General features: G+C 47.7%; 1 protein-coding gene across 1 annotated transcript; it reads right to left on the bottom strand.

The window, feature by feature from the left end:
- Window positions 1-1,154: 1,154 nt before the first annotated feature.
- Window positions 1,155-15,002, bottom strand: ANKK1 (ankyrin repeat and kinase domain containing 1). The gene is given in 6 exon segments (XM_078849855.1): window positions 1,155-7,131; window positions 7,134-7,180; window positions 7,616-7,661; window positions 8,884-9,036; window positions 9,519-9,812; window positions 14,947-15,002. Coding segments are annotated over 6 exon segments (1,752 nt in total). The 3' UTR covers window positions 1,155-5,975.
- Window positions 15,003-15,410: the final 408 nt, after the last annotated feature.

Raw genomic sequence — 15,410 nt, 5'->3', positions numbered from 1 at the left:
AATGCATTAAGTGCCATGAACAACATCTGTCCTTGTGTGAGTGTGTCTGACAGTGTGTGTGTCTATCTCTAAAATATGGCTCCATTAGATGGAATTTTCCTTGCTCAATATATTGACAATGGAACTGGTGTTGAGGGATTAAGAATTACAGCAAACAGACAGAACAAGAATCCCATCATGTCCCTCCTGCAATGAACAGTTGTGAGTAATTTCAGTGCATTAAATTGCCAGGCTTTCCCCAGGCACTTAATGAGAAATGACTGACACCACCGAGTCATCTCCACGAGCAAAGGGCCTGTTGGAAGAGAATGGCACTTGGAGAAACGACTGGGACCTTGGCATTTAGCCTTCAGTTAGCTGAGTTCACGCAGCTCCTGAGGCCCTGACTTCATGCGAAAAAGACAATTATCCTTCCTCCATTTTGCTTCATTGACAAGTAAGAAACAAAAATAGCACAGAGGCAGCTGAACACATCCAGCAGCCATGCCCTGGGCTGGAGCTTTGACAGCACTACCAGTCAACATTGGCAGCACGCTCCCTAATTTAAGCAGAGCTTGCTAAAGACCAAGCTCATGGACGTAGAGTCCGGGGGGCGTATTGCTGTAGTGATGGAACGGGAGGAAGGAGCCTATTCAGCCGTTGACGGTGTTTCTCTGCAAGACGCTTCATTTACATCAAACATTTTAATTGCTCTGCTTTCTGTGCCTCTCTCCTTCACACCAACAAAGAACTAACTTTTGACATGAAAAAACGGTGGTGCCCACAAGTTCTACATCACGCATGCAGTCTCTCTCTCCCTCCCCACCTCAGCCTGCTGTGCGGGCAGGCTTCAAAGAGCCAGCCCCATGGCCTGCTGGGTAGAGCCAGTCGGAAAACAGAATTTCTGGTTCCTGGGACATTCTGAAATTTCCAAATTTGCTGCCATTCCTAATTGCAGCAAAAATGCAAAATTTTCAAAAATTTCCCATGGAATGAAAATTCTGACAAATTGTGATTTGAAGCCATTGAAATATGTCGCTTCCATTCATTTCAACTTACTCATTTAATATAATAATGTTAAAACATTATAATATAAAACATTAAGCCTGATGTATGGATACATATAATCAAATATAGTGCTGAAAATAATATACTAATCTAATATAAAAGTCCAAACATAATGAATCAGATCAACAACATGAAACGTTTTTACCTTATTGAAGCAAGAAAATCAAAACAATTTGTTTAACAGAATCATAGAAATGTAGGGCTGGAAAGGATATCAAGGGTCACAGAATTTAAGGTCAGAAGGGACCATCTAATCTGACCTTGTGTGTATCACAGGCCACCAACACCATGCAGCCACTCACACACTAAACCCCACAACCGAAATTAGACCAAAGTCTTACCGGCCTCAGGAGACTATGCTATTCTATGCTACAGGCAGAGACTAGGAGGGATGGAAGTGCACCAATGCCTGAGGATCTAAAATGGCAGGGAACTGATTAATTAATTTGACAAGGTCCCTCACCAAAGGCTCTTCAGCAAAGTAGGCAGTCATGCAATAAGAGGGAAGCTTCTCTCGTGGATTGGTAACTGGTTAAAAGATAGGAAACAAAGGGTAGGAATAAATATAAATCCATGGTACGCCCACATCTTGAATACTGCGTGCAGATGTGGTCGCCCCATCTCAAAAAAGAGATATTGGAATTGGGAAAGGTTCAGAAAAGGGCAAGAATAATTATTAGGAGTATGGAATGGCTTCTGTTTGAGGAGCGATTAATAAGACTGGCCAGGAGGCAGGGAACTGGAGGGATCTAACAAAAAGGCAGAGCTACTGATGTTGGCCCCAGTGTTCCAAGCTGAATACTAGACCTCTCTTCTGACCATAGCAACAAGCAAAGGCCTGCCAGCTCTGTGCAGCAGAAGATGGGAAATGGAACTGGCAGTTTTCTGCATCCATGTCCCGCAAAAGAAAAAGAAAAATCACATTTTAATTAGCGCAATTTAATCGCCGCATCTAAACCCTTCGCTTCCCAGCCGGCAAAATGTCAGCATCGTCTGACAGCAAAAAGGTGGCAGTCTGCCCTTGGATCCTCTTCACAGACAGACAATGTCCAAAGGGAGACGAAGGTTGCCCCCATGCAGCTAAACAGTGTCAGGGACTTGCCGGGGAACAGGGTCCTCCCGTCTATCGTGTTTGTCAATCACTCTCTAAAAGGCCAGGCGCTTGGCAGCTACAACCGGGCACAGGCTGTATCCTGTCGCAGTTTTCAGCAATGTCCTCATTGCAGGCTCCCAGGCAAAAGCAAAGGGAAATACATGCACAAGATTTTTAAGGCCAGCAGGGACCACTGTGATCATCCAGTCTGACCTCTAACATCACACAGACCAGAGAATTCCAGCTAGTGGAGACTCCACTCTGGAAAACAGCAGCTAACTGGAGCAATACATAGGGACATAATTCAGACTGTGAAATAGGCTTCAGTTTCCACAAGGTATTTTTAGCACTGTCATTTCCCTTGCTTCCTCCTTTTCCTGTTCTAACCCTCATCAGCCCTTCCAGGAGAAAACCATTTGGTGATTTATTGGACTGACCATGTCTAGATATGAGCACAGTTAAGAAATCCACTGTGCCCCTCAAACAGAACCTTGTCTGAATAGGGTAACCCGGGCTCCTGCCTAGCAATGGAAAGCAGCTCCCAATCCTAGTCCTGCTCATCTTTATTTCCCTGGGGTGAATTTCACCACCATCCCCATCCCCTCCGTGCAGAGAGCCGGCGCCTCTCAAATCCCACCTCAGACTAGGGGCCTGGCTAGAACTCCCTTTGTGTTAAAGCTGTGTTGGCACTTCCAGTGCAAAATTAAATTTCCTTTCAGTCTGAGCACAGCTACCCGGGCTTTGGTAGCTTCAACACTTCTCTGTCCAGAGCTATGAAGTCTGCTTGTCTGGTGCCTACAGCTCTCTCATCAAAGGGAGCAAACGAAATATTTACATGGTCACTTAGGTCTGTTTGCTGGGACAGAAAGCTTAAGCTGAGGGGAGATGATATTATTTATGATTTCCTGAGCTCCATGCTATACAAACATATGTTATAAGCCGGGTCAGAACCTGAGTAATGAGAGCTGCATGAGCAAATATACTGTGGCCTTCCATCATCTGGGAAGGGTGAGATACAGCCCTTGCAAACAAGTTCATCAGGAAAGATGAGTCTCCTCCCACCTGGGGCTACAGGGTTGTTTATTTATAACACTGCTTCTCAGCAACTGAGAAGACAAAGAAAGAGTCACCATCTCGGGCATGTGCAAGTTGACAAATTCATCATTATTTCAGAGTTCTCACCGGATAAAATAAGGGCCATCAAAGGCTGCTCAGAAGTTTTCATCCACCATTGTAAAGGCAATATGTGCAACAAAGACCACACTCCAGTTAACTCCCTGTCTTAGGAGCAGGGGCACTTCACTCAGAAGCCGTAAGGCATCCCTGCAAATAACCGGTAGCCCAGCCAGAGGCTCCTTTGCAAAGAAAGGCACTGCTTTTGCTGAAAGCAGCCCAGATGGGCTGCCTGAAAGGAGCACAAGGCTGGGTTTCAATGCAGCGATTCTGGGGAAAGGCAAAGCTGAATTTCTCTAAGCCTGGTGGAATGATTGCTCTTCCGTCTAAGGTTTCACCTGGACCAATGGCACTACAGAGGCTGGAGTCTGATCCAAAGCTCATTGAAAGATTCCCATTGACTTCAGTGGGCTTTGGACCAGGCCTAAAATCCGCCTTCCAAGCAAATACTTAACGAGAATTAAGTCCCGTTAATGCTTGGGCTAAAATGAAATTCTCTCTCGCAATACAGTGCATGTGGACCAGGCACTATCGAATATGGTCAATATATTGCAATTAATATCGAATATATTCTAATAATTCATAAGAATACAATGACTTAGTTGTGATGATGATGCATAGAGGACTGTTCCTCTCCCAGTTCCCCAGCGGGTCATCCCCCTTAAAATCACATTTCTTCTCTGAGGCCTGCAAGGTCCACGTATATAATTCAAAAAGAAAAACACACTGAGTCCTCTGTTTCCTGGCTCTTCTATGTCTCTCTCTGAGACTTCAAGCTCTGTCCTCATTTTGTGCCTGCACAGTGCTAAGTACAAAACAGACAAGTAGTAAGGAATTAACCTCTTGGGTGCTGCACTGCCAGGTCGGGGCCGCACACTGGTTACTGCAGCCCTCCACCATTGTTAGGGATCTAGCAAAAGGCAGAGAAACCAGCTGGCCAAGAGAAGCCACTTTTTCCCCTCCCCATCAACAAAAGATGAGCTGAAAGACCATTTCGTCCCACACTCCTCAAAACACTGGTCCCGGCTCTGCCAAACATGAGGCTGGAATAAAAGGCTCCACTTTTATTTATGTATTCACAAATATATTTGTGTCCCATTGCTGTGCCCTGTTCCAAGTTGCAAACTGATAAATACTCTACACCATTCCCGGCTCTTGAAGGGCAAGCAGAGAGGAGACCAACTGACCCCGTGTGACCACCCTCTAGGAGATCTCCCAGACAGCTGATCAAGAATCCTAGTCTAGCAGAGAAAACACCTGGCACCGTTTCCTGGAAGCTGACGATTCTGTTGCGTAACAATAAGTCAGTGCTGATCATTTGGAGGCAGTGCGGGCTCATTTGGGCCAGACAGCCTCCTGCAGTTATCTCTTCAGCATGGAGAGGACTAAACACGCCAGCAATGGGAGGAATTTACCACAGAACCTTTTCTGACCCCACACACAAACACACACAGGCCCAAATTTTCAACAGGGGCTTCTCATTCAGAGCGTTGCATCCCCAGGTTTGGATATCCAGTGCCTCTCTATAGAGGTGCTGAGCACCTCCAGCTCCCATTGTCTTCATTGGCTACTCAGCATTGGTGAAAAACAGGACGTCTCAAGTCGGACACCCAAAATCAGAGGCTGCTTTTCAAAGTCTGAGCATCTGTACCCACATACTGTAAAACTCCACTCCTGGCTCAGATATTTGTGGGCATTTCAACAAATCTGTTGTCAACTAGTATATCCGTGGCCTGGAGGGACAGGGGATGAGGGTTGAATTCATGTTCACCTCTTAACCCATCCCTAGAACCAGCTCCGTGGCGGTAAGTCCTCTGCTCAATGCCTCAAGGTGTGGAGACATCTGAGGACATAATTTGAAATGATTAGAGAAACACCCTCTCCCCTTACCCTTTTGGTGGGAAGAAGGGAGGGGAATTCTTTTAGGATTTCCCCTCCCTCACCCCAGTTGTCCATTTCAGGCATTATTTTTCCCTTAAGTCTGTTTTGTTTCCTTGTTTCATTTGCAGTGGCAGCTGCTGGTATGAAAGTGGGATGTTGGAATAACGGACACATAACTGCACCATATGCTCTGTGTCTATTTCCAGCAGTGGGTGGGAATCACAGGGCCTCAATTCCTGCTTACGCTAAGGACCCTGTGCACCACTCTGATTCCTGTAAAAGCTCCCCATTTAAGGGAGGAATGGAAGCAGGAAGCTCTGTGGGAGACGTGGGAATGATTGTATGGACCCTGCTGGAGTTACATCTGGTGACAAACAGAGGTGTGTAGCTTTTGCATCCACTTCCATCTCCCAGATGAAATTACTACCATGGAAGCACATACACATGGGTCAAATCCAGCACTCCCACCCCCAAGCCTTCAAAAACATGGGTCAGACCCCAAGAATAACCAGTGTTGGGTTCTTTGTGTTTGCCCTCAGGCCCTGGAGACTTTCGGATTCACGTCCTCCAGCTTTTCTCAGCAAACACGTGAACTAGAAATATATTTACTTTTAAAAAAATGAAAGTTGAGATTTTCCTACAATTGCCTGACTCCAAGAGCTAGTGATTGAAGAAACAACATCTAATACTGTGAGACTCAACATAAAATTGCAAGAGTTGGTGACTCTACAAATCCATCCCACCTGTTGACCATGTCAGGGGTGAATTGGAGCTCACAGTTTTAAGCTTTTTCACCACTCCATGTCACCCTGCTCCCCATGTTATTCACTGGCAAGTCCCTGCCTTGCAGCAAGGTAGCAATGTTTTGCTTCTGATTCCTAATGGCCAGCTGGAGGGGCATCCAGCCCACCTTGTTCTTAACATTCATGTCTGCTTTGTGCTCCAGAAGGTTGAAGGTGCTCAGGAAGGCACCCCGCTGGACCGCGAGGTGGAGAGGGGTCAACTCTGATTTCTCAATGATGTTGGGGTCCACCTTACTTCTCAGGAGCTCACAGACCACAGACTTTTTGCTGTAGTGGGTGGCCATATGAAGAGGTGTCCAATCCATGCCTCCTTTGACATTCAGTTTAGCGTGGTTGTCTCTTAGCAGACAGACAATTTTGATGCAGCCCTTAAAACAAGCCAGGTGTAGGGGGGTCCACCCTTTGTCCATCCTCAAGTCCATATTGGCCCCGTATTTGATCAATTTCTCGCATATCAGGTATTTCCCCTTCACCACGGCCATGTGCAAGGCACTGTAGTGATTCTCATCCAGGCCATTGACAGATGCCCCACTCTTCAGCAGGTATTGGACCACCCTGAACTTACCCCTCTCCACAGCAAAGTGCAGCGGGGTCCGGTGGTTCTTCTGCTTCCTCTCCAGGTCAGCTCCTTAGCTGGCCAGGAGTTTCACAAGGCTGACGTGCCCGAAGCAAGCTGCCATGTGGAGGGCAGTTCTCCCATCATTCTCCTGGCAGTTGGGGTCAGCCTAGCAGGAAAGCAGCACCCGAGCCACGTTCTCGAAGTTGTTCTGAGATGCCAAGTGGAGTGGAGTCCAGCCTTCACATTCTTGGGAGTCTGCCCGCGCCTGGTGGTCCAGCAAGAGGAGCGCAATCCTGTCATCCCTGTTCTGAGCCGCGAAGTGAAGAGGGGACCAGCCGTCTTTGTCAGCCACGTTGACATCCGCGCCGTGCTCTATTAGAGCTGAGCAGATCTCTGGTGACCTCTTCTGGACAGCCACGATGAATGGGGTGTAGCCACAGTCCAGCTGGCTGTCCACGTTGGCCTCCCGACTCAACAGAAACTTCACCTTCTCCACATTTCCTTGAACCACCATGAGGTGAAGCAGGGTGAGGCCATTTTCCTGGGCCCTGCGGACTTCCTTGGACATTATGAAGCTCTCCAGGCCCTCGATCTCGCTGGTGGGGGAATGTGGGAAATCAGTCTCTAAGGACAGAGGAAATGGAGTGTGAGAAAGAGAAAGCAACTGAGTGATACAACAGCTTGAGAGCTCCCAAACTACGGTGTGCATAGCACTGGGGAATTCTGGATGCCCACAGCTCAAAACAAAACCCAAGCATGTGGATCTGCAGGGTCTAAAACCAAAGGAAATGCACCTGCCTGCCAGTCTGCTATGGGACAGAGCTGTATGGGTAAGAGCAAAGGAAACACTTGGCATCTCTCTCACGAGGACTTTATATTTGTTCTTTTTTTGGTTTGCACTTTTCCTTAACCTGAAATTAAAAATCACCCAGTCCGAAAGCCATGGATTGCTTTTTTGTATGGAGACTATCATAGGGGAAAGATGGGAAACAGGGCTGTTCTGTTCTCTTGCCCACTTGATTCTCATCTAAGGTTTATGAGCAACAGTGCCCTACTCACCACTACTCCTTGTGTCTTGGGAGAGGATGGATCCTTGTCTTTGGTTCTTGTTTTCAGGAAGGAGAGATAATAGGAGAAGAACATTATGGACAGTTTGTTATTTGCAATTTACCATTTGTGTGTTTCATGTTCTTCCCATTTAGCGCGCTAGGATTTTGTGCCATCATTTATGCATAATATTGGGGGGGGGGGTGTTTATTGTTACCTGAATATGGCTTCTTCTGCATAAGAACCTCCCAAATGACAATCCCGAAGCTGCAGCAATGAAAGATCACCAGCAGCCGTCCATGTGGCATCCTTTTCTTAAATAAAAATTAATCTCACTGCTTGGTGGGATACTCTCATCTTCCCCGGGAATGGACAGATTAGGGAAGAGGCTATTCAGATGAATCTTATCACAAGGGAACCAGCCCCCATGCCTCCAAAGGGGAGGATTTCCCAAACCATCACAGAAACCTCGGACAGCCCAGCACTGCCAGGTTGCTCCAATGCCAGAACTGAGGTTTCTCACTGTAATGGATTGCTCCACATGACAGCCACTGCAAGAATCAGGCTCTGAGCCCCATGGTTTTGACCCAGTTCCCATTTGGAACCTATGCTTGTCGACGCCAAAGTCCCAGCATTCATTTGACCCTGGGATGATTCTTCGTTTCTTGTTCCGCAGTGTGTCTGCTAAACAGCTGGTGCATTTCAGGGATGGGTAAAGGGTCCCCCTATATCTAGTTTGGGATGTAAGGAACAAGGGGAACTGAAGTCATTGGCCTTTCTCCAGTATGGCACCCCATACTGACCAAAGCTAAGCTGATACCCAAATGCAAAGCCCGAACAGAACCTCAATTGCTTCAGTACCAGCATAACTCTAAGCAATGCCTGTTGAGCAAGAGATCCCATGCTGCCTGCATTGTGGCTTAATATTATTCCTCTCCTCCAACCGCTCTTGCTGACCTAACAGGGTGTGATGGAACCGGAGGCAATGCAGCATACAAGTCGTGCCGGGTCAGAACTGTACAGAAATGCAGTTGGTCGGAGCCAGATGACTCCCCACAGATGAACTCACCTTGATGAGGAGTAAGCAGCACATGTCGCTCTTGGCATGTTCCCCACCAAGTACATTATGCAAGGAAGAGAGCCAGAATGTAAACAAAATTAGGCGATGCACAATCACTCTCACGTCATGCAGGAGTGAGATGGCAACTCTGGCTGACCCCTGAACAGATATCCTCAGCTGCTGCTGCCTTCCATCCAGTCACTCTGTACGCAGCCCTTACCTATACACATCGTATTCGGTTCCTGGAGGCCTGGTGCTCTGGAGAAACATTTCAGGCGGGATGTAGCTCAGGGTGCACCTCAAGGCTGATCTCTCAATGTACTGCATCCGGCTCACTTGCTCCATCCAAGTGGACAACCTGAAGTCTGAAATCAGGGCCAGTTATAGCCTCCCTTTTGATCACCCAGCACACATCCCTCTCCCTGCTTGCTCTAAACAGCTGTACCCTAGATGGCTACAGACAGAGGGAAGGTTTTGTGATTAAGATGTGGGGAATGAACTCCCAGGCCTGTTAAATCAGGGAGAGATTTGCCATTGAGCTTGATGGGGGCCAGGATTTTACCCTGGATTGGCACTGACTTGCATTCAATTCCCAGCTATGCCACAGACTCCACATTTGATCCTGGGAAAGTCATTTATCTCTCTGTCTCCATTCCCAGTCCCACCTTGTACGTTCTATCCGTTACTTCCATCCTCTCTTTACTTTGTCTATTTCAGCTGTCAGCAAACCAGGGCCGGGGCTGTCCCTTGTTATGTGTCCGTCTCTGATGTTCTTTGGGGTCTCTAAGCAAAACAATAAATAGCACTGATAACAGAGAGAACCCATTCCTATGCACACAGACCTAATGCCTTACCTTAACGTGCACATTCCCATCTAGAAGGATATTCCCTGGTTTTAAGTCTAAATGAAGTAAAGGTGGTGTCATGTTATGCAGGAAATTCATAGCCAACCCCATCTCATGGATAATGTGGAACTTGAGCTGCCAGGACAGTTTGTGGGTGGGGAACACTGTCTCCAAGGACCCCTGGGCCATGTGTCCCATCACTATCCCCAGTGGGCTGTTGCAAATCCCATAGATGGAGACGATATGGTGCAATTTTATTTTCTCCATCTTGGCAGCCTCTTCGACAAGGCAGTTCATGCTGGTTCTGCAGGGAGCATAGAACGGAGAGATATCAGTGCGGATTCACAGGCAGCATGATAGGGCTGCAGCCCAGAGCACACCCAAACTCCCCGAGCAGACTGGCCCTGTACACCCATCCACCTCCAGGATCAATGACAACACTCCGAAGCAGCAGCCTGTCTCCCAGGCTAGCGTGACCCTGCAGATGGCATCTGGAAATGTGTTGCTCTGTTGCAGGCCAAGTTCTAAGCCAAGTTCTGCTTTAAAGGCCATGGGTTTCCATAACCAGCTGGCAACTGTACATGCCAAGTATCTAAATGAAATAGGTCAAAGCATATGGACTCCCAGCCTTCAAATAATGCCATACCGGGGACCCAGCTCTCAGACCAGTTCACAACCTTCCCATCAGTTATCTCACAAAGCCTCTGGGTGTTGCTGCCGCTATGCCTTGATTAAATTCATAAATCACACCCACTGTGTCATTCAAGTCTATGCACCTCCCAACCCATTTGACCAGTCTGGATGTTCCCGGCATGTTCAAGGCAGCAGAGCAGTTCATGTCAAAAATTCAGTTACACAGGCAGGTTGGGAATGAATTGCATAGGGGCACTAGTACTCTCAGACCCAACAAAAAGCAAAGAGAAATCTAGACAAAGGATTTGCTAGTATGAACAACACAGTTAAACTCAGCTGCGTTCAGGGCAATGTCTTTCATGTTTCAGGCCAGGTTTACAATAGAGCCCAAACTCCAAAGCCCTGGTGTGGCATGCAGACAGGTATACACACATGCAGATGAGAGCTGGCACGGGCATTTTAGCACTTTTGGAAGTCTGGCCCTCAGTGTACTCCAGACACTATCCAAAGTGAAGTCTTCCAGTCACGGGTATCACAGGCCAGATCATGCCACAGCTGAATGTAGGTACTCAGGGAAATCAGGGGAAGTAAGCCACAGCCGAGATCCCCTTTTGTGGCTTCTCTGCATCTCAGCTTGGTTGTCCAGTGTTAGCCCAAGAGCAGGTGGGTGCGGAGAGAGGCAAAAGGTGTTTTGAACCTGGGTTCTGCCCCCATCCCAGGAGCCACCTGGCTCATGCAGCCCGGGAATAAGCTGCGCCCTGAAGCAAAGGATGCTGCCGATTCCTGTCCCCGATGAGCAAAGGGGAAGCAGAGAATGAATTTTACCTCACTGAGTCACAGTTCCTTCCTTGGGCTCCTCCCGGGGCAGTGCAGCTATGCACTGCCTGTACCAGGGCTAGGAGCAATGGCTCAGTCTAGGTCTGAATTACAGAGAGAGAGAGAGAGATGGACAGGCTAAGCTGTGGTTTGGGATGGGATTTGAAATCAGCTGGCCAGTCTGTAACAGCAAGGTTGTACTGATGCGAAGGAGGTGGGTTTCGTTCCCCGCCCAGTGACACTCTGAGACAGAACAGAGAGGAGGCGCTGGCAGAGGCTAGACAAGCTGGGGGAGCAGAGAGAAACTGAGCTGTATGCCCCAGTCTGTCTGTATCCCTCTGTTGTCTCTTGTTTCATACTTAGATTGTCAACTCTTTGGGGCAGGGACCATCTTTTCGTTCTGTGTTTGCACAGCGGGATCCTGGTCTGTGCCTGGGCCCTAGAGGCTACGGTAATAACAAACAACCACCACCACCCTAAAATGCTCCCAGTGCAGGGTTCTCAAGCTTCTCCCCTCCACTACACCAAGCCCCTGCTCTGGAAAGGCCTCCAATCCAAATCTGAGACTCTTTCCTGTTTCTTGTCCCCATAGCACTCCCCACCCCAATCGGCGCTCTGGACTCCAGAGTCTCCTGAGTGAGTAGAACAGGCTGGCAGTCAGTCCTCAGGCACCGCCCGTTCCACTCTCCAGGTCAGTGCACAGGGAGGTTGGCGCCTGTTCTATTTGTTGCCACCCACATGTGGCCATGTCTCCCATCTTCCCCCTACCTCAGCCCCCCTTTCCTCCTGACAGGTGAGTCTAGCTGAAGTTAGTAAGCTCACTGACAAATGACACCTCCAGTTTGAGTGACTGGTGCAGAGAGGTCACGCTGACACAGAGTGTGAGCGGATAGGAGTCACTACCAAATGCCTCCGTTCATTACTGATCTGTCAGGAATTGCAACCTCATGGCTCCTGGCCAGGTACTCAGGTGACTTTTAAAGGCTCTCTTGAAACCTGCTACTCTGTCTCTTTACAACAGGGGTTTCTTCTAGCTAATTCTTTGAATGGTTTGGAACCTTTTCTCTTCCTCATCTTGGGGCCTGTATGGAATACAACGGTCCATCTAGCCCCATATCCTGTCTTCCGACAGTGGCCAATGCCAGGTGTGTGAGAGGGAATGACCAGAATAGGGTAATTATCAAGTGATCCATCTCCTGTCATCCAGTCCCAGCTTCTAGCAGCCAGAGGTTTAGAATCATAGAATATCAGGGTTGGAAGGGACCTCAGGAGGTCTTCTAGTCCAACCCCCTGCTCAAAGCAGGACCGATCCCCAACTAAATCATCCCAGCCAGGGCTTTGTCAAGCCTGACCTTAAAAACTTCTAAGGAAGGAGATTCCACCACCTCCCTAGGTAACCCATTCCACTGCTTCACCACCCTCCTAGTGAAATAGTTTTTCCTAATGTCCAATCTAAACCTCCCTAAACCACTGCAACTTGAGACCATTACTCCGTGTCCTGTCATCTGTTACCACTGAGAATAGTCTAGATCCATCCTCTTTGGAACCCCCTTTCAGGTAGTTGAAAGCAGCTATCAAATCCCACCTCATTCTTCTCTTCTGCAGACTAAACAATCCCAGTTCCGTCAGCCTCTCCTCATAAGTCACGTGTTCCAGTCCCCTAATCATTTTTGTTGCCCTCCACTGGACGTTTTCCAATTTTTCCACATCTTTCTTGCAGTGTGGGGCCCAAAACTGGACACAGGACTCCAGATGAGGCCTCACCAATGTCAAACAGAGGGGAACGATCACGTCCCTCTATCTGCTGGCAATGTCCCTACTTATACATCCTAAAATGCCATTGGCCTTCTTGGCAACAAGGGCACACTGTTGACTCATATCCAGCTTCTCATCCACTGTAACCCCTAGGTCCTTTTCTGCAGAACTGCTGCCTAGCCATTTGGTCCCTAGTCTGTAGCGGTGCATGGGATTCTTCCATCCTAAGTGCAGGACACCCAGAGCATGGGGTTGCATCCCTGACCATCTTGGCTAGTAGCCATTGATGGACCTAGCCTCCAGGAACTTATCTTGTTCTTTTTGGAACCCAGTTATATTTTTGGCCTTCACAAAATCCCCTAGCAACAAGTTCCACAGGCTGGCTGTGCGTTGTGGGAAGAAGTACTGCTTTATGTTTGTTTTAAACCTGCTGCTGATTAATTTCATTGGGTGGCCCCTGGTTCTTGTGTTATGTGAACATGATTTATTCCTCTATAACACTTCAAACAGAGGGAATGTGCAAGCAGACAGAGGGCTTCCATCTTGCTTACACAAAGGTCTTTTTCTGCCTCTCTGGCAGCATAAAAAAGGAGCCTGAAAATAGGTGCAATCTGCCCTCTGACAATACCCAGCTGATGTAGAAACTGCATAAAAGCTCTATAGCACTCCTACGTTCAGCCCCTGCAGTTGGGGGCAGATCTCGGGCATGGCCAGAGACACTGTGGTTAGTCTCTGTATCCCAGGGGCCATGGAAGCAGAGCATAAATTAGAGCAGCCCCAAGGTTGCTCTGAGTTAAACTAAGGGCTAGGAAGACTCCCTTGCATAACCCGAGAATATGGAGGGTGCAAAGGTGGCTTAGTTCAAAAACAGAGTAATTTAAATCCCAGAGAGATCCGTGCAGTGTATACTAAAGGGGCACATTGATAAGTAGTTAATCCAAACTTAGATATTCAAGTATTTTTTAAACCCTAGTCACAGTGGAAAAATTGTAATGATTTTTCTTTATTACTTCTCTCCTGCTCCTCAAAATGTAACTATCTTTTTGTTTGCATGTGAGGACTCCTCTGTGGTTTATCTACAGAGCTGTGCTAGTTTATGAAAACCATTAAATAAAAGTTACTGGGAATGCCTCTAAACAAAAGTAAAACAGACTCTTCTGACTTCATTTCCCAAGTGGAGTGAAATACAAACAAACAAAGAGCATAAGCAATGCAAACTCAAAGAGAGACAGCTAGTGCTCAGATTAAATGATCTGAGACATCATTAGCAACATAGAAAAAGGGAGGTTTATATAATATGTACGAATGTGCGAGAGAGATTTAACCTCACAGAGTCCTACCAACATGGAGCTTATAACTGGTGAGGGTCAGCAACTTTGATACTTTTTCATCAGGACTCCATGAGTTACAGACACACTCTCAGCACTGGCTTGGAATTACCTGTCTTTGCTCTGGGTCTATCCCAATGCTGAGGGTTAATGACATGGTTCCTCCTCCATCGGTCCATGCAGGGAGCTGAATTAAAGTCTCTGCAAGTGTGAGTCTTGACAAGGAGTTACTGGGAAGGCAGATGCGCACAGCAAGGAGCACCGGGAGTGTGGAAGGCAGGGCTCGTACATGAGCACAGAGCATTGTAACTAGGAGCTCTCTGGGCCTAGCAAAGACACCTGGAATTTATACTTGTCTGTGCTGCCCTTCTTCTTTGTTCCATCCACCTTTAACCCTCTCTAAGCACTGGCTAAAAATCTGCAAACCCAGGGATTTAACGTTAGGCATCTAAATCCATAATTGGATATTTAAACAGAAGCAGCCCAATATTTGAAAACGTTCTCAGCTCCCACAAAGCCCACCAATGTCAGGAGGAGTGGCAGGTGCTCTGCACATGGGGAAATCACTTAAGGCATGGCCAGAGGCTGTTATGGAGGCACCTACATAGATTTTGGCCTCCAGGTTTCAATGTTTGGGCCAGTTTTCTTTGTATTAAATATAGAGCTATGTTCATTTTGTGCATGCACATATGCACACAAAGGAGAGAAAGCAGATAGGATTTCATCTAACAGTTAAGTTTCCTAATCCCTTCTGCTGCCAAGGAAATGATTCCGCTCCACAGGGGGCAGGTGGAGAAGCTCTGAGAGCCCTTTTCCTTAGAGCTTTGTTACCAACTCAAGGCAGCTGGGGCCCTATGGCAGGTTGATTGACACCTCAGACTGAGTTCTGAGGGACTGGGGAGTTACCTGTCTGAGCTGGAATCCGGCAGCAGACACTGGGAGCATTTCACAGCATAGACCATCCTCCACTGCTTGTGCTTCACTTGGTACACCTGCCAAAGCCTCCACTCGCCACCCTGACCCACTCCCCTTCAAAATCCTCCTTATTAAAAATGGTTAAGCTGCCCAAGCACCAGTCCATTTCGAAGCCACGAGGAAGAAAGCAGCCCTGCCGGCTGCCTCCTGCTTGTCTGGAACCCAGGGAGAATGCTTCCTGCTACTCATTTGCATGAGGAGGAGGGTGGGGAGATATGTGAGATTTGTGTGCCGTGTTATACACTGCCAACAGCTGGGTCCTAAATGTGACTCTTAATTGTCTGCCAAGGAATCATGTTAACAAATCCTAGGTCACAACAAACCCTGAGCAGTGCTCAAATGCTATGGCATTGACACCAGGAGTACCCCTGGCCCACATCCTCAAAGAGAGTTAG

This window comes from Lepidochelys kempii, chromosome 22, assembly GCF_965140285.1.
Source record: "Lepidochelys kempii isolate rLepKem1 chromosome 22, rLepKem1.hap1, whole genome shotgun sequence".
Taxonomy (NCBI): domain Eukaryota; kingdom Metazoa; phylum Chordata; order Testudines; family Cheloniidae; genus Lepidochelys; species Lepidochelys kempii.
This window is presented reverse-complemented; position numbering and strand designations above follow the sequence as displayed.